The following is a 21,386-nucleotide window of genomic DNA, read 5'->3' on the forward strand; positions in this document are numbered from 1 at the left end:
GCTCTGGGCCAAGAGATGGGCCCCAGAAGGGGTGTGTAGGCCAGCTGAGGGCAGGAGAGAGGAGCACGGACTGACTCCAGGAGCTGCCAGGAGGAGGGGTCAGAGCAAGTATCGGGGCTCAGAGAGTGAGGTCAGGGAAGGGGAGCAGGGCAGAGGGGGGCACAGCTGAGGGGAGGGGAGGGGAATGAATTGGGAGGGTCACATAGAAGGTCTTCAGATTGTCAGCTTCATGCGGTGCCGTGACACCAGCCCACAAACAGGGGAAATATGCAAAGTGGGGAAAAGGAAGCTTCCAGGGCCCACCAGGCTGAAGGGTGAAGGCCACTTCTGCTTCCCTGAGTCCGGTCGTGTGACTCCTGCTCTGAGAGACTCGGGGCCTGGGAGGGAGGGTCCGCGGGTCCGGCTCAGGGGGACATGTCCCAGGGCAGAAGGGGGGTCTCCTCTCTGGGGGGCTGGGGGGCCGTTTGGGATGGGCTGCGGCTCCCGGAGGCTGGGGAGCGCCTGAGTGCAGAGTTGTCCCCAAGCTCTAGTCCAGCGGGTCTCCTGTCTCCCTCTGCCCCAGCTCCCTCTATTCTCTGCACCCCCATTTCATGCCCCAGCATGGCAGCTCCTCTCAGATCCTCACACACACTTGCAGGGGAGCCCTGCCAGGCAGGACCCCATTTTTCCCCAGATCACAAGCCGCGTCATCCCACCCAGAGAAGTGCTCCCCCGAGAACAACACGTTTTCCCCCTAATTAATGAAACTAGGAAGTAACTGAAGAAAAACCAGAAGGGAAGTAGACGAGACGCGCTAGAGAGGAGTGACTTAGACACGCACAGGGCACTTTGCCCGCGGGCTCCGGTCCGTGCCCGGGGGCGGCTGGCACTGAGCACCACCATGGACAGAAGCCGGGTGGGCAGCCCCGCGTGTCTGCTCCCGGCTCTGCTCCTGCTCGCAGTCCCAGGTGAGTGGGGCCGGGCCCGGGATGGAGGCTGCGGGGCTGGGGGTTCTGTGGAGGGAGGGGCGCGCTCGAGACAGGGCAGGGCAGACTCGTTCAGGCAGACACTGATGACGGAGCAGAACGAAAGGTTAGGTTTTTATTATCTTTTAAGTACCGGGTTGGGTATTGGGGAAAGAAAATGAAAATAAATAGTGTAATTGATCTGTGTTTTAGGCGGATCTTTCTCCACCCTGGCATGGGGGGGGGAGAGGGGGAGGAAGAAACATACACAGACACAGAGAGACTCAAAGATAACAGAGAGAGGGAGAGAGAGGACCACCATGGGCAGGGGTGCACAGACGAGAGCCTGATGGGGGAGAGAGACCTCCATGCACACACACGCACGCATGCACACAAGCACACACATACATGCATACACGCACACGCATGCACATGCATGCACACACAAAAGCGTGGACTCTCAGGAGCTTCCGCGAGCTCAGTTGCTGGGACTGCAGGGCACAGCACTCAGCTGAGGTGGGTCAGGCTTCTGGAGGGTGTGCAGGCCTCCAGGACTGGTCTGACCTGCAGCTGAGGCCCTTCCTCTGGGAGATGGGGCACAGGGGGGCACAGGCAGGGGAGCGGCAGCCCAGGCTCTCTGGAGGTTGCTCAGTCCGCCCATGGTGCCTGAGTTTCTGCTGTGCTCGAGCCAAAGCCCAGAGCTCGGTCCATGCAGCACGTGCAACAGGGAGACAGAGCAGTCTGAGCACCCGCAGGCACTGAGTCCACCTCCGATTCAGAGAACCCTTAGAAGAGACAAAATGAGCCGAGTCTGAGTATAAGGATTTAGTCCCTTCAAGCTGAGAAGGAAGAATATTCCAGACAAAGGGAACACCTTTTGCAAAGGTTCAAGGACCTAATAGAGTATAAGGTTTATAAGGTTTAGGCTAAAAAAAAACAATCCTGCGTATGAGTGAGCATGCGTGTGTTTGCTGTGCGTGAGTGTGAGTGCCTGAGTGTGTGTTTACGTCCAAGCAACTCATCATAGGTGGCGAGGGTGTCGGCCCTCAGGGGTGCAAGGTGTAAACTGTGAGAGAACAGGATGCCCGGTGCCCACCTGCCAGCTCTGGGATCCCATGGCAAACTGGGCTGTGAGGGGTGGACTGCGGGCTGGGGAGGGGGTGGAGTTTCCAAAATGAGGGGGCGGTGAGTGCCAACAGGATGGCGAGTGAGCAGAGCCCAGTGTATCAGGTAGTGAGGACCACACAGAGGGAGAAATAAAAACCGCCAGGGAGTAAGGAACAGGCAAGCATAGGGTCGGGGACCCCGGGGCAGAGGGTGGAGGGCCTGGCCCGCCCCCAGGGAGGTGCTGGAAGCTCGAGCAGAGCCAGGCCAGCCCTGGGCTCAGGCCAGGAGACCTGTTGGCTTCTGCTTTGCAGGCGGCCAGTCCATCCACGGCCCGCAGGGCGTGAGCGGCCCAGCAGGGGGTCTGGTGACCATCAGGTGTCGCTACGTCTTGGGGTGGGAGGACTACGTGAAGTGGTGGTGCCGCGGGCAGCACTGGGGTTCTTGCAACATCCTGGTTAGCACCACCGAGACGGAGCAAAACAAGAAGACAGGCCGAGTGAGCATCCAGGACGACCAGGCACGGCGCGAGGTGAAGGTGACCATGGAGCAGCTGAGGACTGAGGACGAGGACTTCTACTGGTGTGGGATTCAGAAGTCAGGAACTGACCTGGGGCACCTGGTCCACGTGTCCGTTTATGCAGGTAGGAACTGCTGTCTCCGGAAGCGCCCCCCCAGCTGACCCTCAGGCTGCAGGACGTCCCCTCTGCTTGCGCCAAGACAGGGCAGGAGTCTAGGCTGCACGAGTGCGAGTGCCCACAGGGGCTAGGGGTGCACCAAGAGGGGGAGAGGCTGGAAGAGCGAGCGTCAGCTTGGCAGCCCAGCTCCCCCGGTTGCCATCAGAGGGAGCCCCAGGGGACACACTTGGTGTCCTTTTCCAGGCGAGTTGGGCATCGCATCTACCCTCAGAGCACCCCCAGCCTGATGGGGCGCCTGTCACAGGTGCAGGGAGCTGGGGTGCTAGAAGGCCCCTGTCCTGATAGTCTTACTGCAGGACGAGGGCCCTTCCCCTCTGCCTTTCCCTCCTCTGGGGATGGGAGGGGGCCGGGGGGCCTCCAAACTCTGCCTGGAGAAGGAAAGGCAGGACCCAGCACTGCGCAGGGTGTCTATGGGCCTGGGGGGGAGGGGAGCCCTCAGACACTCTTGCCCCAGAAGCACCGGGGCCTCCCCAGGAGTCTGGCCTGGGAAGAGTCAGGCAGAGCCCGGGCCCCCAGCTCCATCAATAGAGCCCTCGGGCTTGTTTCCGCTTGGGGTGCCAGAGAAAGTACCCCCTCAGCTGAGTCACAGACACCAGGCGGGGAGTAGACCTATGATTCATGAGCCCATTTATGGAGCAGAGAAGTCTTTTGGGCATGTGCAAATATGTTGTACGTGTGTGCGGCTGGGAGGCGTGCTATTTTGAGAATGTTCTAGAAATTAACTGAAAAGACAACAAAGGTGGATGGAAGAGGAATTGGCACTGGGAGAGTTAGAAGTTAGGAACCTCCAAGTCAGACCACTCTTGGGTGGGCAGGTGTGGTGAAATCGGGGGCACTGGGAGTCAGGAAGGACCCCTGGGGGAAGAAGAGGCTGCAGGAGAAAGGGGAGGCCAGAGGGGCAGCTCCGGGGCACAGAGCCTGCTCCAACCGAGACCCCGAAAGAGCCCATGAGTGGAACGGGGTCCTCACACCTCAGCAGGGCCAGTAAGGACACCCAGGTTAAGGTGAATTTTCATAAAGTGCCGACATCGCTCGTCACCCAGAGCCCTCACCCGGCGGTGAATGGCGTTTCTCTGTGAATTCAGTGAAGTTAGGTTTTGAGTAAGGAGCCAAATGGAGACAAGAGCAGACCGATGTGGCTGCCGGGCAGTGCTGGGGCAGAAGGGCTGTCACCTGGGGTGGGGTGCCTCGGGGGCGCCTCGAGACCACCCTGACCTCAGTGTCCCTCAACAGCATCAACCCACCCGCCAGAACCTGAGGGGAGATTCACCACGCCAGCGGTGACACACACAACCCCACCCGTGACCACGGACGCCACCACACCTGGGATGACAGAAGCACTTTCTCTTGAAAGCGCAGAGGCCCCAGAAGCTAACACCAGTGCGGTTCCCGAGCCCCCCTTCACCACGCCAACGGTGACACACACAACCCCACCCGTGACCACGGACGCCACCACACCTGGGATGAAAGAAGCACTTTCTCTTGAAAGTGCAGAGGCCCCAGAAGCTAACACCAGTGCGGTTCCCGAGCCCCCCTTCACCACACCAACGGTGACACACACGACCCCACCAGTGACCACGGACGCCACCACACCTGGGATGACAGAAGCACTTTCTCTTGAAAGTGCAGAGGCCCCAGAAGCTAACACCAGTGCGGTTCCCGAGCCCCCCGACACCTGGAGTGCCGACAACAGCAGCCTGCCTCTGTCCGGCCGCCTCACCTGGTGAGAGACCAGGGCCCCGCAGACGTCCCCACTGCTGCCCGGGGCTCCATCAGGACCCCCCACCCCAGCTTCCCTCCTCATCTGCCCCTCTGAGAACTAAGCTCCAGCTGCCCGCGCCCCGCACCCCTGGAGCAAAGGCTCTGAGCGCCCCCTGACCCGCCCCTAAACCCAGGAAGCAGAAGGAGGTGTGGTGGGCTCACCCCAAGGAGACAAGGCAAGCCCCCCCAGAGGAGACTCCTGGGGCTGCTGGCACAAATGACCACAACCTGGCGGCTTGAAACCACCAGCACGGTCAGCGCTGCAGGCAGAGCCTGAAGTGTGTCTCACTGGGCTGAAGTCAAGGTGTCTGCAGGGAGGAGCGGGGATCTGCCCGTGCTTCTCTGCTTTAGGGGCCCCGTCGTGCCTTGGTCTTGCCCACCCCACCATCTTCAAAGCCAGAGAGAGAGGCACTTGGGGGACACTTGATGCCCCGGCTTCCACCCTGCCCAAGGCCGTTTGGAGAGCGGGTGTTGTGCTGAGTCCGGAGAGCAGGATGCAGAAGTCGCAGCAACGCTGAGTCCAGGGGAACAGGAGAGGAAATGGGGTGGGTTGCTGCCCCCCCAGGGAGTAGGACTTGTGGCAAGTGGTTTGTAGGATATTTTTAGGAGGCGCAGCGCAGCCTGCCCTCCCTTCTCCAGAGAACCGTGACATCCACATGCCACCACACCCAAGACTGGAGGGAGAGTAGGGGCCTGGCCTGCCTTGGGGGGATGGCTCGGGGGGGGACCTAGGCACCCCTGGCGCAGGAGGAGATGAGCATGGGGAGGGGCCAACTCTCCTACGCTGAGAGAGGCGGCCAAGGGGACACAAGCCCAGAGGGCCCATTGTCTCGCTGGAGCACACGGGACCCGGGAGCTGGCACCGGGCACGCACCCTCGGACGGGGCTGGGCAGGGGAGGGCCCGCGGGAGAACCCGCAGGAGAAAGAACAGCCAGCTTGACAGGGCCGGGGGCTCCTCCTCTGCTTGGAAGGGGAAGTATTCCATGTGAGCGTGAAAGACAAGACGGGGGTCAGGAGCGGGGTCGGCAAGACAGGAGAGGGCAAAGCTTTAGCTTGGTGGGCTGCAGGGGAATTGAGGGACGGGACACAGGCGGGGGAGACAGCAGGAGCCTGTCTCCCTGCAGGGCGGCCCCGGGGGCTCAGCCTTTGGGCAGCACGACGGTGGGGAGGGGCGGGCTGGGGAGCGGCAGGCTTTCCTGGGCAGGGCCCTCGGCCCAGCTGTAGCCCCTTGTAGGGGCTCCAGGTCTTGGCTCTGGGAGGCCGGAGAGAGGAGAGGCGGGGGCTGCCCCGAGGAGGCCGCTCACGCCCTCACCCTGTTCCCGCACAGGGCCCTGGTCTGCAACATGCACTTCCTGCTCCTGACCTTCATGAAGGTGCCCCTGCTCGGGGGCCTGCTGTGCGCCGTGATGTGGCTGAACAGGAGTCGGGGGGACTTCAGAGGGGAGTAAAGTCAGCCTGAGCAGGAGGAGACCCCAGCCCCCCCCCGCCTTCTGTGCTGGGGCGGGGCCCAGCCTGACCTCTTCCTGGGAGCGGGAAGTGACTGTGTCCAAAAGGAGTGACAAGGGCCCCTGCTGAGGTGAGGGGCCCCCATGCTGGCCTCAAGAACATGCTCTGGACCCCTCCCTGCTCAGGGCAGCGGGGCCCCCAATGGGCCCTCTCGGTCGCCTGCAGCCTCCACCCCAGGACCAGAGCCAGGGAGGGCGGGGGTGCCCCCTCACACAGGGGTCCTCAGGCGCCAGCAGTCTTGGGACTGAGACTGTCCTCGGGCTTCGAGCGCAGGAGAACTTGTCTGGCTTTCTCTTTGAGAGCCGCTTTGGGACAGCAGAACCTGGCCCGCACCGCACTTGATGCAACCTGCGCTGAACAGGAGCAACTAACTTGGCCCGAGCGCCAAGGCCCGCAGCCACAGTCCCCAAAACTTGTGCAACCTCATTCCCTTCTTCATCAGGGAGGTAGATTTGAGTTTCTCTCCCACCTTTTGTCAGTCAGTTAACAACAAAGCTCCTTCCCTCCCCAGAAGCTCTGGGGTTGGGGCTCCCCGGTGGCCTAGTGGTGAAGTCTCAGAGCTATCACCGCTGCGGCCAGAGTTCGAGCCCTGGCCAGGGAGCTGACCCACATGACACAGCAGACCTCTCCTGTCTCCCCGCTGCTCCCCTCAGCAGAGTATTTCAGTGGATCTGCCTGTTCTGCTCGCCACTTTCTTTCTGGTGAATCCTCTCCCAGCCCCGCAGCCCAGCAGCCCGCACCTCTGGCGTACACCCCAGTTCTTATACCCATAAATAAAAATAAATCTTTAAATAAATAAATGTTTTGTGAGGAGGCTCTTTGAAAGGAGGTAAATGTCTGTGTCCCTGCATCTATATCGGTGCATCTGAGGCAGGGAGGCCTCACCTGGGGGACTCACCTGTGGGGACTCACCTGGGAGTCAAGAGGGCAGGGAAGGAGCTGCAGGCTTCCTTCTGGTCCAGCTGTGGGAGTCACACGGGGTCACTTTTGCTCTATGTGATCCCTGCATTCCAACAGGGGTGCTCATTTGTTCTTGGAGGGTCAAAAAATGTTTACTCTTTTCATATACGAAACATAGAAAGAAAACGTCTGGGTTCTATACACAAAACATGTAAGCAGACATAGATGCCCACACGCAAATGCACACATAGCCTCATCACACACACTGTGCATCTTTATGTCATCTTTATGTCACGAAAGGGCCTCCCTGGGGGCACAAGGGGTTAAGACACAGCACGATGAAGCTGTCTGCAGCCTCTGCAACATGAGTTCCATCCCGGGCCATCGAACTGACCCACAAGGCGCAGGAGACCTCTCCTGTCTCCCCGCTGCTCCCCTCAATGGATTTCTGTCAATCCACCTGTTCTGCTCCCTGCTCTGTCTCTGGTGATCCTCTCACCCCCTACATCTCTGCCCTGTACCCCAGCTCTTACATGCATAAAAAAATATTTTTTTTTAAAGTCACAAAAAAGTGGGGAAAGAATTTTAGAAAAGGAAAGTGACTAACTGCAGAGGATGATAATGGGAAAACCACTGGCAGGCACGGCTCTGGTCTAGTGGTTGAAGCAGTCACACCCCCTACACGCTCAGGGGAGTGGGCATAAACCCCAAGCCTTCCTGGAAGGAGAGTCAAGGAATTTGTGACGTTGTTTTAAAATTGCCACGCGCAGGTCTGCTGCCGGCACCTCCCTGCCGTGTAGAAGAACAAGGAGATCTGAAGGGGTGAGGCCCTGGTCCCCTGTCACAGGACGAGGTACACCGTGGCACCTGCCTGAGCCAGCCTGGGGCTGGCCCACACTCGCCCTGCAGGACATCTGTGCCCTGAGAAGGTCGCGACCCCCCTGCTGGGGCACCATCTGCCCAGGCATGGGAACCAGCCGCGCCATTTCTTCCTCAATGCACAACACGCCACCCCGAAGCCGTGCCTACTTTAATGCCCGACTCACACGGAGCCACAGAGGTCTTCCGGGAGGAAGATGCTGGACCTGGGAGCAGGGAATAGCCACTCAAGGACTCTCTCCTACCCTCTCTCCGCCAACCGCAGATCGCGGAGCGGCTGGTGCTACACCAGGTCCCAGAAGGAACATTCCACAGACCACTCATCAGATAGTGACCGCCATTAGGACGGCACATTTGGCTTTTCAGAGCGTCTGTTATCTAATTTTCTCCTCACAATAGGCCCCTGGCCCATTTGGTCAGCGAAGACGGCCTCTGGGACAGAATGGCTTCTCGAAAATCACCACTTTCAATGATTTGGTCTGTCCTGGATATTTGTTTTAAAGCTGTTTTTCCACCTGAAATCTGATTTGGGGTCATTTACAGAAAATATCCTAAAAATATCTATTTTTAGTCCTACAAATTGGTCAACGTGTTCTCTTTCTGGTTTTGCGACTCACAAAATAACTCACTTCGAGATCAAAGGAATGGAGTTTGCCAAAAACAGAGCCATTTATTTTTTTAATTTTAAATGTTTTTATTTTTTACGTCATAGTTCATTTTTAAACAATATTTACTTCCCCCCCACTCCAGGTGTAGTCCCCATAGAATTTCCTTCTCCAAGGCACCCGTGCACCGTCACCTCAGCCCCCTGTGCACCTCCCTCCCTCCCTCTGATCCCTCTCCCTCCTCCTCCCCTGCAGATGTCTCTGATTTATGATGGTCTGAAAACAGACCAATTTACCGCATCTTGCTAGAGCCCACTTGCTTGCCAAGTTACCAAGAGTTTGCGCCTTGATTTGTGGAGTAAAAGGGTAACACAGACTTGCCCCCAGCAGGCCCGGGGCAGTCCAGCCGCCTTTGCAGAGCACCTGCTCTGGCAAGCCCAGTATCAAGGTGATGTCATGACCGAAGGGCTCCCAGGGACCTGTTAAGGGGTGCATCTTCTCTTTTTTTTAAAGATTTATTTTATTTATTTATGCATATAAGAGCTGGTGTACAGGCCAGAGGTAAAAGGTTAAAGGATTCACCAGGGGCAGAGTGGGGAGCAGAACAAGCAGACTGACTGAGATCCACTGCTGAGGGGAGCAGCGGGGAGACAGGAGAGGTCTGCTGCACCACGCAGGTCGCTCCCTGCAGTGGCTGCCAATCGCTTGATAGTGGTGCCACTTTACCTGCGCCACCAGGGAGGCCCAGGGGTGCCCCTTCTAAGAGGGTTTGGCCATCTGTTCACTGGTTTACTCTCCTCCTCCACCAACTGCCAAGTCTGCGGCAGATCCCCGTTCTTCGGCGGGTGAGCCAGTGCGCACACGGTCAAGCCCCATGAGCAATGGCGACGTGAGCCCGGCTTCTCACGGGAACGTGAAGACCCAGCGAGGGGTGGTTAGGAGCTGGCTGACATTGCACAACTCCTTCCAACTCAGGCCTTCAGTTTCAATTCCCATGGCCACAGCAGTTTCGGTGCGAGCCCATGTGTGCCTATGAGGAAGGGCATGCGTGGCCCAGAGAATCGGTGGGGTGTAGGCAGTGGTTGAGAGGCAGCTGCAAGAGGTGAGCATTTTTGTGGTCTTCGGTTGAAAGGTTGCAAGTTTGAGAGTGTTGTGCCCATTGACTCCTGAATCTACTGGCAAGGTGAGGCGGAGGGATGCAAGGAACTGGACGCGGAGCCCCGTAGACTCACCCCTCATCATCAATGTGTCCAACTGTCACAGGGTGGTGCCCAGGAAAGGGGAAGTTCCAGGGTCCCTGCCCCACACAGAGGAGGGGGGGCTGAGCAGGGAGGAGGAGAAGCTGGAGGGGAGCCTGGGAAAGGAGGGAGCAGGATGGAGCCAGGAGGAGACCTGGAGGAGGCCCAGGGAGCAGAGAGACACATCAAGAAACTGCTCTTGCTTGTGGGTCCTGGGCTGGGTGACGCAGATGTGGGTGAGACCCGCGGGGAGGTGACAATGGCAGCTTTTATCTTGATTTGATTTTGCTCTTTTCCTCCCAGACTTGTCTGTTTGTTTCTGATCCTTTTCTGTGGGTCCCCGCTGGAAGGTACTTTCGGGCCTTGCTTTTGAGCCTTGCTCTGGGCTAATCACGTTTGGGTGGACTTTTACCCACGAGGGCATGGGCAACTGTGGGTGCTTGATTTAGAAACTATATTCTTTGCCTTTCCTGTATTGTTTCCTAATTGTATTAAAGTTCCTTCCTATTAAAGTCTTATATAGGCCTCCCCTGGTGGCGCAGGCGGTTGAGCACCACTCTGTGAAGCTGTCTGCAGCCTCTGCCGCGCCGCTCGTTCCCGGCCAGCCGTCTGGCGAGGGTCCCACATGGCGCGGCAGACCTCTCCTGTCTCGCCTGCTGCTCCCATCAGCAGTGTATTTCATTAGTCTATCAGTTCTGTTCCCCTCTCTGTCTCTGATTAATCCTCTCACTCTCCCGAAGATCTGGCCTGTACCTCAGTTCTTGTATAAATAAATAAATCTTTTAAAAAAAGAAATTAATAAAGTCTTATATGTTTTGTGTTGATGCAGCGGATGGCAGAACCTATTTAGAGCAGGCAGATTTGGGGGTTCTAAGGTATCCCTCTCCCTGGCCTGTAACACAACCAAGGCCCAAGGCAGCTTGATGGGAAAAGAGAAAAAGTGTTGCAACAACAGACTATCCCTGTGGGGAAAAAATCAATTGAATCAGGTCAAAAACGAAGCCCCATCTCCTGGCCCAGCAGGCAGGTCAGGAGGCTGGAATGGATAAGGGGATGGAAAAGGTGGCCCGGGGACAAGGCCATAAAACCCCCCACCAGGACCAGAAAAACCAGCCCCTCTCCAGGAACACAGAAGCAGAGGCCAGAACATGTTTCTGTGTCAAAGACCAGAGCCCGGGACCACACGTCCAGCAGATGACTGCTGCAAACTGGTGCCCCGAGTAGGAAGCTCACAAAAATAGAGTATAAAAGAGCCTCAAATCCTTCATGCACAGACCTCTCCCATCTCGCCCGCTGCTTTTCCCAGCAGGTATTTCAATAAATCTGCCTTTTCTGTTCTTTACTGTCTCTGGCAAATTCTTTCACCCCCGCACCTCCGGCCTCACCCTAATATTATTCCCAGTACAGCTTGTACCCATTCCAAACACAAAAATTTATTATAATTAACTAACCCACTGATAATTAGATAGATTCATTGACTAGCTAACTGGTTCTAAAATGGTCATAGAACTAAATATCAAAACCAAATCCACAGGCTTCTAGAACAAAAAGCACAGTGTCTTCGCAGCCTCGGAGGCCACTACTTTCTCAGGACGCAAAGAACGCCACCATAAAGGACAGATTTGACTTCATCAAAACTAAACTATTCTATTCATCAAGAAATACCCTTTAGAAAATGAAGAGGCAAGCCCGAGATGGGAGAAATAAACACACATATCTCGGCACAGGGTAGTCCCTGGGCATCTGGAATGTATCAAAACTGGTGCAGATCACCAGCGAAAGAGCAAGCACCTCGATATTTTCAAATGGGCCAGAGATTTGAATGGACACTTCTCTAAAGAGGATGCTAATCAGAAGAGCTAATGAAGGTAAGATTCTCCTTATTGTGTGAGTCCTTCTTAAAAAAGCAGTTATAACCACAGAGAGAGTGATGCTGATGGTGACACAAAAATATGAAGATACTGAACGCCACTGAATGTGCTGGGGCTCAGGTGAGGGGATTCGGTGTGTGGGGTTGTTGGGTCCCTCTAAGAAAGAATTCAGCAGATGTTCCTACTTACCTGTTTATGGAGGAACGGAAAGAGAGACAGCTGCATAGACACAGGCGGGCAGTCTTAAAAGAGTTAAAGGCTCTGCCTTCTGCCAGGGCAAGGGTGTTGGTTTATAAAGTTCTTTGATGGAATTATTGTGGAAGCATTAGCCTTGGGTCAGATTGGCTTGGTCATCTAAGATCCGTAATCCTCTCTGCCTGGCCTCTGGCTGACAACCTTTTCTGATCCCGCCTCAGATTCCTGGAACCTTCCAGAGCCAGCTTTAGTTAAGATTCCTTAATCTTCCCCTACCCCACCTCTGGTGTTTGTTCTTGTGAGAACTTCCATCCTGAATCTTTCTACTCTAAAATTCCATCAAACGTAGCTTAAAATGTGGTAGGTTCTGCTGTCTATAGCTACCACAATTTAAAAGTATATATGTAGGTACTGACAAGATCACCTCTATTCCAAAGGTCTTGTCTTCAGAAAAGCCTTTGCTCTTACTCCCTACACAGCTACCCTCATCCCTTCTGGCTGCAGCACCAGCACTAACTTTAATAATGTTAGATATTTACTTCACAGAAAAGGTGGTAGCATAAATAAGGTAGTAACATAAATAAGATATTAACATAAATTTAAATGAAATTTTATTTTTTTTAAGACTTATTTATGTACGCATACAAGAACTGGGGTTTGGCCAGAAGTGTGGGGGGTGAGAGGATTCGCCAGAGACAAAGTGGGGAGCAGAACAGGCAGATGGACTGAAAACCACCGCTGTGGGGAGCAGCGGGCGAGCCAGGAGAGGTTGCTGCACCCTGTGGATCAGCTCGATGGCCAGGGATCGAACTCATGCTGCAGTGGCTGCGGATAGCTTCATAGTTAACCCCTTGTGCCACCAGGGAGGCCCCTAAATGAAATTTCAAAAGCAACTCTTCCCCCAAAAAAAACCCACAGTGAGAGATCGTGTCGCCGTCCCCAGAATAGCTGCCGCGGAGAGTCCAGTGTCCTGTGAGCAGAGGCCTCTTACTAGTTGCTGGAGAGCCCTGTTCCGTGATCTGCTTCATAAGCTCCTGACTAAGGAGTCGATGCCCAAGGTCTCCCTTCAGTGGTGAAGGCCGTGGCCTCCCCTGCACCATCAGGAAGCAGCCAGGCTGAAGATGCTTCAGGTCAGGACAAGGCAGAGCCTGGGTGACTGAGCCCCTGCGGGGCTGTCTCTGCTTTGCATAAGTGTCTAATTCAGGCCTCCACAGAGTGGCTTCGAGAGTTAAATGAGCTGCTGAGTAGAACGGTTCTTGCAAACTACAAATGCGACATTATCCAAAATTTTCAAAGTAAATCTTTTTTAATGTCATGTGCCCATAAAGGCAGTCAAAATTGACAGTCTCTAGAATGATGCAAATCATCTCGCTCCTCCGTTATGAGCGTAAGTGCGCCTGGAGAAATAAACTCTTTGCCATTTTGGTTTGCCCCGATATTTACCATCTTCATTGGCTTCTCCATCCCTGCTTCTTCCCCAGGCGCTGGAACAGAGAAGGATGCAGCGACCAACCGATTCCTGCTTCTGCCCTGCCCACCGCCTGCCCCTGCACGTTTTGCCCGCTGGACCTCTCTGCAGAGGGCCAGGGCCGTGTTCTCTTCTGCTCCAGCCTCTCATCACTGCGGTGTCCTCTGGCAATCATTGTTTATTCTGCTCCCTTTTTTCCCCCAAGGGAAAAACTGAGAAGGAAAGCAGCAAAGGCTGGCGAGCACGTGCTAGAAACCGGTGGTGTGCTAATGCGCCCCTTCTAGCCTGGAAACCCCACAGCACTGGGCTCAGAAGGACATTCCTGTGCCACCAGCCTGGGAGCTGGGGTAGGGTCTCCCTGGGGTATTAAAAGAGCCTGGAGCTTGAGTGCTTATGGGGAGTTTTTATAGTCTTTATTCATAGCTGTCAAGACTTGGAATTAACCAAGTTGTCCTTCAACAGACAAATGGGTAAACACATGGAAGTGCACTGTGCAAAGGAATATTACTCAGTCCTGAAAAAGAAGTGAGCTGGAGCACATGGTGGCAAACCACATCCTGTCTTTTTATCTTCCCTTTAACAAGTAAAACTCAGCCTCCGTTCCAAACAAAAATACTTCTGTGGAAGTGGTGGGATTTGGCAATCCAGACCCAGAAGGGCTCCCCACCTCTCAAGGGTAGTAGCTATAGGTAATAGGTAGGGGCTGTGGAACTAGCAGGAAGCTGTGAGCCAGCCACAGCCCATCTCAGCTGCTGTCAGGGGAAACCTGGGACCCTCATGTACCAGAGGGCCTTTGTAGAGTCCACTCTTCCAAGAAAGATTCCAGAACACCATTAAAGCAATAAATAAATAAATAAATAAAAATATGAGTTTGGATGCACTGGGGAGGGTAAGAAAAATTCACCAGGGAGAACAGGGAGAGTGGTAAATGAGGGCCCACTCGAGATGGGACCCCTCCGTAGAAGGGTGGGTGAGGGAGGAGACTGGGAAAGAGGCAGATAAGGACATCAGAGGGCATTGAAGGGTATGATTCCTGCTGGCTGCACTCTAGAATCCACAGGAAAACTGCCCATGAGCCACTGGGAAGCCTAAGGATCCCTGCAACTGCAGAGGGTGCAAAGCCCCAAATGAGGAGTGCAAACAGGTCAGGCTCTGTGGCGGGACAGAAACCACAAACTTGAGCTGTGGCGCCACCTTCAGGAAAGCAATAGAGACGCACCCAGGCGCCGGCCTGGTGAGCTCCAAGATGGAGAGCAGGTGAGCTCTGGAATCCTGCCACAAGAGAGAGCAAGAGCGCTGAGCAGGCGACCCCATACAAGGTAGGAGAAAGTTCCAGGTGTGAGCAGGACCAGTGAAAAATTTCTCCACCTGAAGGCAACTAGTAAAGACTGGAGGAGGCGACCCCTCTCACATGCAAAACCAGCAATGACCTCCAAGGAACTTGAGGAATCAAGGAACATGACAATCCCCCAGTCGCCAACCGCAGACACAGAATTCTCCAATCTACCTGGTAAAGATTGCACAACAGCTGGTTTGAGTTTGGAGTGATGCAGAGAACCGCCGGAGAAGGACACAGCAGAGTTTCCAAAGGATCACGCAGGCAGCTAGGAGTAAAAGCAACCAAGGGGGTGGAAGCTGGGAACCTTCCAGGTGCAGGTGATGCGGCCTGGACCAGGCAGGGACAACGCTGGGTGAGATGTCACTGTTGTGCCAAGATCAGCAGACTCGGGGAGCATAGCCTCCAAGAACCGAAAGGCAGAGCCAATGCAAACACAAAAGGGAGTTTATTACAGACTCGAGTCCGTGTTCACGGCACCTCCCAACGTAGCAGCCGGTATCCAATGCCCTGAACAAAGGGAACAGGGATCTTATATAGGGTTACAAGCAGATTTCTGAAAATTAAATCATGTTGCCAACCATTCATTGGTTACACAGGTGCATTTCCTAACAGCGGTGGGTGCACAGTTTCAGTTTTTGAGCTGATTGGTCACATCGAGATGCAGCTCTATTTTATGGCTAGTTTGACCCCATTAGTGGCCCAAATTGCTCAGCTCCGCTGTGGCTAGCCGTCCAAGAGAAGACCAGAGTGGGGTGGGGTTCGAAACCTTCTCTGGAATGCAGTCTTTCCAGGGACAGTAAAACCTAAAATTCTAAGATGGCAGTTACACACAAAATGACAAAAAATGGCTAAGAAAACTTATGCTTCGTTCCACAGTCACCGCACCCCCGATCCACCGCGGCTCCTGGTGGATGTCTCCAATCCAGTTGCAATTGGACATTTATTGATTAATTTTGACTCCAGAAGGCAGGAAGGGCTGCGTCTTTGCTCACCATTGCACCGTCAACACCCAGTGGCTGTAATGATGCTGCAGACAATATCGTTGAAAGAATGAACAAGCAGGGCCTCCCCTGGTGGCGCAGCGGTTGAGCGCTGGGCTGCAAGGCTGCCACAGCCTCTGCAGCACAGGTTCGTTCCCCGGCCGACGGAGAGGGTCCCGGGGCTCTTTCTGGAGATGAAGCTGGGACCTCAAGTGACTATTTCCACTTCAATTTCCATATCTGCTCTCAGGGGACAGGGCCCAGCTCAGTCAGGGGCTTGGCTGATTCCCGAGACCCGGAAACACACCCACAGTCAAGGGGCTGCTCCCCTGGGGCCCTACATGCACCTGACCCCTTTCTGTACCTAGACTCTTGGATGTTTTTCCCTGAGTCCTTCTAGAATGCAGACACCCTGGTAAGGCAACTCAGGGACGCCTACCTGGGTGTGAAGGAGCTTGTCTTGGGGATCCATCCCGTGACCTCCCCGGGGCACTGTGGCAAGGTAGGGGCACCAACCCTGGGACCTGGGAGGCACCTCATGTGCGGAGCAGCCGTTCATGCCCTGTGGAGTCCTGACCTCGTCCTGGGAAGGGCTGATGTCACAGAAGGTCACCCCTTGCCCAGTGTGAGGATCTCCCTGGACATGGTGGGCTCGGACCGGTCCTGACCTGAGTCACAGGCTGGTTGTCAGTGCCGGGCAGCCCTGCTCTGCTCCATCCTTGCTGGAGGACAATACGTGGGGCTCTGGTTGGGACTCAGGAGCTGCAGGGCTGTTTACAGTTCAGGGACTCCACCTGCCTGACCCTGAGCACCTGCCCCTCTGCTCCCGGGGCCTGCGGGACACCCTCCTGCTCCCACTGCCCACCTGCCCCCAGGCTCGTGAATCTACTGGGGGCCTGAAGGCCTGAGAGGTTTAGCTCTAGGCCCCCCAGACCCTAGGGACCCCCAGGCTCAGAGCAGCATACAGGACTGGGGGCAAGCTGGCAGGCAGAGTGTACATATCTGATTTTGTGCCAAGCAGCCACTGCAGTGTCCACCACCACCACCACCAGCAGAGGGGCTTCCCATTCTCTCCCAGCTCGGGGCCCAGAGCCTGAACCAGGTGGGCGGGATGGCTCCTATTGGGGGTCAGAGGCAGGTGTGTCCACGCCCCTCTCCTGCTTCTGGAGTTGGGGCCCCCCAGGCATCCTCTGGCCTGCGGCCCCTACATCCTGCTCCCGGGGCCTCTCCCTGCGGGTCCCTGGGCCTCTATCCCTCTTCAGGACCCGTCACTGGACAGGGCGCCCTCATAGGGCGACCCCCTCACCTTGATGACACCTGCAGGGTCTCCTGTCCAGGAGGTCACCCCGGGTCTGAGTGGCCTGGACTGTGGGGGACACTGTTCCACCAGCACTAGGGCAGGCCTGGGACCCGCTTGTGGAGCCCGATGCTGTATATGTCTTGGGTTCCAGACCCCCTGGGACTGCCTCGAATTGGGGAGGGGGTCCTTCTCTCCTCTCTGCCTTTTCTTAACCCTCTCCGAGGGCACCCAAGACTGGGGCGTCCCAGGCTGGACACCACAGGTCTGGAGGTCAGAAGGTGGTGTCCACCCTGCAGCCAGTGGATGGGAGGCCCAAGGGGGCAGTTGGGGTTTATGGGGTCTCCTCTGTGTTTTCAGGGACTTCATCATGAAGAGCCTCCCCCTGGTGGGGGCCGTGCTGCTGCTGGTCCTGACGGCGGCCTCGCTCCTGGCCTGGAGGCCGGTGAGGCGGCAGAGGAAAGGTGAGAGGCGGGGCCGGGCCAAGGGATGGGGCCGAGGCCACGCTGCCCTCCGGGACCCGCCTGACAGGTGACCCGCAGGCCTGGAAGGGGCGTGTCCCATGGGCCACAGCAAGGCGGCTGCGGGGCTGGGGGGAGACATGGACCTGCGAGATCCGGGAGGCGGGTGCCCCTGTCTGCTGCTCACCCCCGGCTCGCTCTGCTCTCTGCCCCACCCTGTCCCTGGCTTGGCTCTGGGACAGAGGCAGCGAGGGCCTTAGGCAGAGCCCAGCTGCGGGCCAGGACTCGTGGGCGCAGCAGACGTGGTTGCCCAGGAGGCGCTGAGCCCGCTGGGGTTGGGGGGCAGGGAGGGAGGAGGAGAACCCCCAGACACATGCACACACGGGACCCTGCACACGCGACTGCGCACACCACACGGGCACACGGCGTCTCCACGCTGCTCCCTCTGCCCGGCCCCTTCTGCCCCGGACGTGTCCCGAGACCGCGGCCCCTGAGGGATCCTCCTCGGGGCCGGCGCTGGGCGCGAGCTCTGGCCTCAGCCAACCCTTTCCCGCGGGCTCCGTCCACATTCTCACACCCACCCCCCGACTCCTCCGGGCCGGGCCTGAGCTGTCTCGGGACCCCGCGGCCGCCCTCCCCGGGCTCTGCTGGTCTGGGCGGAGGAGCCGGGTCCCCCTCGTCACTGTCCTCCCGGACGCGCAGGCCGGGGCCCCGGCTTTGAGCACCCCTGAGCCCGGGGGGGTCCCTAGACGTCCACAAGGAGAAGCAGGAAGAGGCTTCTCTGTGGTCCATGAAGCAGGAGGTGGGCCGGGCAGCAGGGGTGGGGCCAAAAAGACACGGGAGCCTGCGGGGCACCGGGAAGCTGGTCCAGACCGCGAGACCCCGCTGGCAGGTCCCCCCGCAGGGCAGGTGGGGCCGCCTGTGTCCCAACAGCTGTGCCCCCCGGCCCCCGTGTCTCCTGCGCTGGCACAGCCACACCAGGGCGCCCTCCCTGCAGCCACCACCCCGGGGACCCCCAGGACCTGTGGGACGTCAGTGACAGGACAGACAAACCCAGGGCAGCCAGGGGTGGGGGCGGGGAGGGCTGAGGGGGCCGGTGCAGCGCAGACATCTCAGGAGTCCGTGGAGCTCCGAGTGGGAACTGGGGGACATCAGGGGTTGGAGGTTCCTTCCGGGCAGGGCTGCCGGCCAGGGTGGCAGGTTGAGCCTGGGCTGAGGGGAAGGGAAGGACCCGGGGCTGCGGGCGGCCGGCAGGGCCCCCTGAGACTGAGGCGGGTTCTGTGACGTGGCCGCGGCTGGGCCGAGGGTCCTCACTCTCCAGGGGGAGAAGCGGGGGCCGCACGGGGGAGGTGACGATGCCGCGTGTGCTGGGTCAGCAGGGCCGGGGCCTCTCTGAGCAGGACCCGGCTCACCCTTTGCTCCTATTTCTCTCCCCAAACCCGGGCCTGTGAGTGTCAGATGGGTTTCCTGATTCCTACTGTCTTTGTCTTGCAGCTTCCGGGATTTCCCCAGGGCAGGTGAGAGCCCCGAGGCCAGACCAGGACAACAGCCAGCCCTACCCCAGCACCGAGCCCCAAACTAGCAGGCCCCCCAGGGCCCAGCAGGCATCCTGTACCCTGGGCCTAGTGCAGGGCCTGGTGGGGTGGGCGGCTGGGAGGGGCCCTGGAAACAGCCAGAGTCAGGAGGACTGGGAGGGGCAGGTGTGGGAACTGGGAGGGGCTGATGGAGGGAGCCCGCAGAGAGCACCAGGGAGGCGGAGAGGCTGGTGTCCCTCCAGAGGAAAAGGAACCTGTGCTTCCTGTCCAGGCCCGAGAGAGCGAAGTTTGCTACGCCAGCCTGGCCCTGCATTGCACAGGTGCTGCGGGGAAGAAGGCTTCCGCCAGGCCCTTGTCTGCCGCCCAGGTGGACCTGGAGTACATCACTGTGGGGTGTGCTGTGGGATGGGGAGCTGGGGAGCTGGGGCCCCCTGCTGGGGCCACCCCTGTGAGGATGGGCTTTCTCACACCCTCATAGGCCCAGAGGAGGGGGAGCAAAGCCACAGCCATTGAAGCACTTCTCTCGGAAGCCCACCCCTCACCCCTTCCTGCTTGGGGGCTTTGGCTGTGTCCTCACGCCGGGGCTCAGCACTGGGAACTCAGAGGCCCTTAAAACACGCGCATGTGCCTGGCAGGGGAGACCCACATGGCCGAGTGACCTGGGCCCACTATGTGGGGCTGAGGAGTGTCCTTTCCGGGGGAGCTCAGGGCCCCTGGCAGAGGGCAGGGCAGGGGAGCTGGAGAGCCTGGGGTGGGCTTCAGAGCCCGGTAGGGTCAGTCTCACCTCACGAGGCTTCCCCCTCGTGCCAGCGCCGCCTCCTGCTGGCTGACACCCGCCGTCTTTATCTCAGGGTCCTTCTTAGAAGGAGGACGTTACCTACGCAGCCCTGTCTCTGGGTGCCCTGGGTCAGGAGCCCACCTACGGCAACATGGAGCAGCTCGTCACCCACATCCCCCGCATCAGCCAGGAGGAGCCCACGGAATATGGCACTGTCAGGAGGCACTGAGCCGGCTGAGCCTCTGCTGACCACAGCCTGGCCCAGATCTCAAGCTTGTTGGACAGGGACCTTCTGAGGGCACCTCCCTGATCTGCCAACACTTCATTTCCCCCGGCGAGGACCAAGCCCTGCAGGAACGGATGGACAGTCGTGTCTGTCTGTCCGCTGCTCACGGGTCTGTCTGAGATGCTGCAGCGGAGGCTGCTCTGCCTTAGCGGGCACCTGTCCCCCTGGAGCAAGCCCGGCACGTGGCTGTGCCAGCGCGTGGTGACGCTGAATGAGGAACAGGCTCTGCACTGAGGCCCCTTGTCCTGGTTCCCTGGCGTCCCGGCAGGAGCCGCCCTGCTCTGGGCTTCACTGCCCCGAGCCCGTGGTCAAGTCCTGGCACAGCAGGACCCTAAGCCGTGGCCTGGTGCTGAGCCCCTAAGCACACCCTTGTCCTTGCGGCTCTCCAGACTGGACTGGCAGCAAGAGGGGCGGGGGGTTCTCTGAGCGAAAGAGCAGAGAGAGAGGCTGTTCACATGTTTTCAGTTGTTCAGTTGCATCAAATATTCAGACTTGTGAGAACAACAGCAACTCTATTTAAAAACTCCAAGCGCGTGATGAATGAAGGAAATGCTTCCAGCACTTCCCAGCCCCCAGCCCACCCTCCAGGAATATTCTAGGAGTTCCTCAGGCTCATGTAGGTCAGCCCCCAACTCCGAGGACCAGCTGAAGCACAAGCGCATCCGAGGCTGTGATAACTGGCATGTGACTTTCACAACAGGGAATTCCATAAGAGGTTTCATTGCCCCCCAACCTCCCCTCCCGAGCAAGAAGATATTCCACTTAGCAAGTCAGAGCTGGGTGTTCACACAGGAGGATAAACACAGGGTCCCTCGAGGGTTAGGGAGACCCAGGGTGCTCAGGGGACACAGGACTTCAAAGGAAAAGGAGGGAGGCTGAGGAAAGGACACAGGTGATTAAGTGAAGGAGACGCTCCTGACCCCCAGGGCTCTGCTGGCGGCCCCTCCCCCATCACACCTCTGCTTTGAGCCGTGAACAGGGTCACACAGATGCACAGAATCGGGCTGTTTCTCTTTAAGTCCCAAAGTGAAGTCAGGGGGGTGGAGAGAACGCCTGGCGACTGGCGAAGGCGCCTCTTGCTGCTTTGAGGCCAGGCAGGACACAGGAGGAGAGTCTTACCTTGTGCAGGACGCACTCGTAGAAGTCAGGGCCAGCTCCCCTTGCTAGGAGTCCAGTCTCTGCAGGTCCATGCCCAGCTTGGAGGCCGCTGCTCCTTGCTCTCCAGCTCTCTGCTTCAGCGTTGCAGCCTGTCCCAGCTGAAGGAGTGAGTTCTGTGTTCTGAGCCCCCAGGCCGGGCTGCACCCGGGTTCAGCACTGGACAGCTCCCGCGGGTCCAGGACAGAGGACCCTGCTCTCCTTCCACATTCAAGGGAACCTGCCCTAATCCCCTTTGGGTTTCTCTCTCATCACCTCCTGTCATGTCTGCTCCCACACGCGCACTGACACATGAGGGGAACAGTGTGTGTTTCTCCACTGCAGGGCGTGCGGATGGGCAGGTGGGAAACATCAGCTGGCTGTGGGTTTTACAGGGAGAAAATAC

General features: G+C 57.7%; 1 protein-coding gene across 1 annotated transcript; it reads left to right on the forward strand.

The window, feature by feature from the left end:
- Window positions 1-880: 880 nt before the first annotated feature.
- Window positions 881-19,789, forward strand: LOC311173979 (CMRF35-like molecule 3; the record flags this gene model as incomplete). Its single annotated transcript, XM_084238064.1, has 9 exons — window positions 881-947; window positions 2,363-2,692; window positions 4,319-4,469; window positions 5,836-5,952; window positions 17,147-17,250; window positions 17,997-18,156; window positions 18,742-18,764; window positions 19,103-19,230; window positions 19,646-19,789. 9 exons carry the CDS (start codon window positions 881-883, stop codon window positions 19,787-19,789), a joined length of 1,224 nt encoding a protein of 407 aa, XP_084094190.1.
- Window positions 19,790-21,386: the final 1,597 nt, after the last annotated feature.

This window comes from Talpa europaea (genome assembly GCF_964194135.1).
Source record: "Talpa europaea genome assembly, chromosome: 7".
In the NCBI taxonomy this organism is placed as follows: Eukaryota; Metazoa; Chordata; class Mammalia; order Eulipotyphla; family Talpidae; genus Talpa; species Talpa europaea.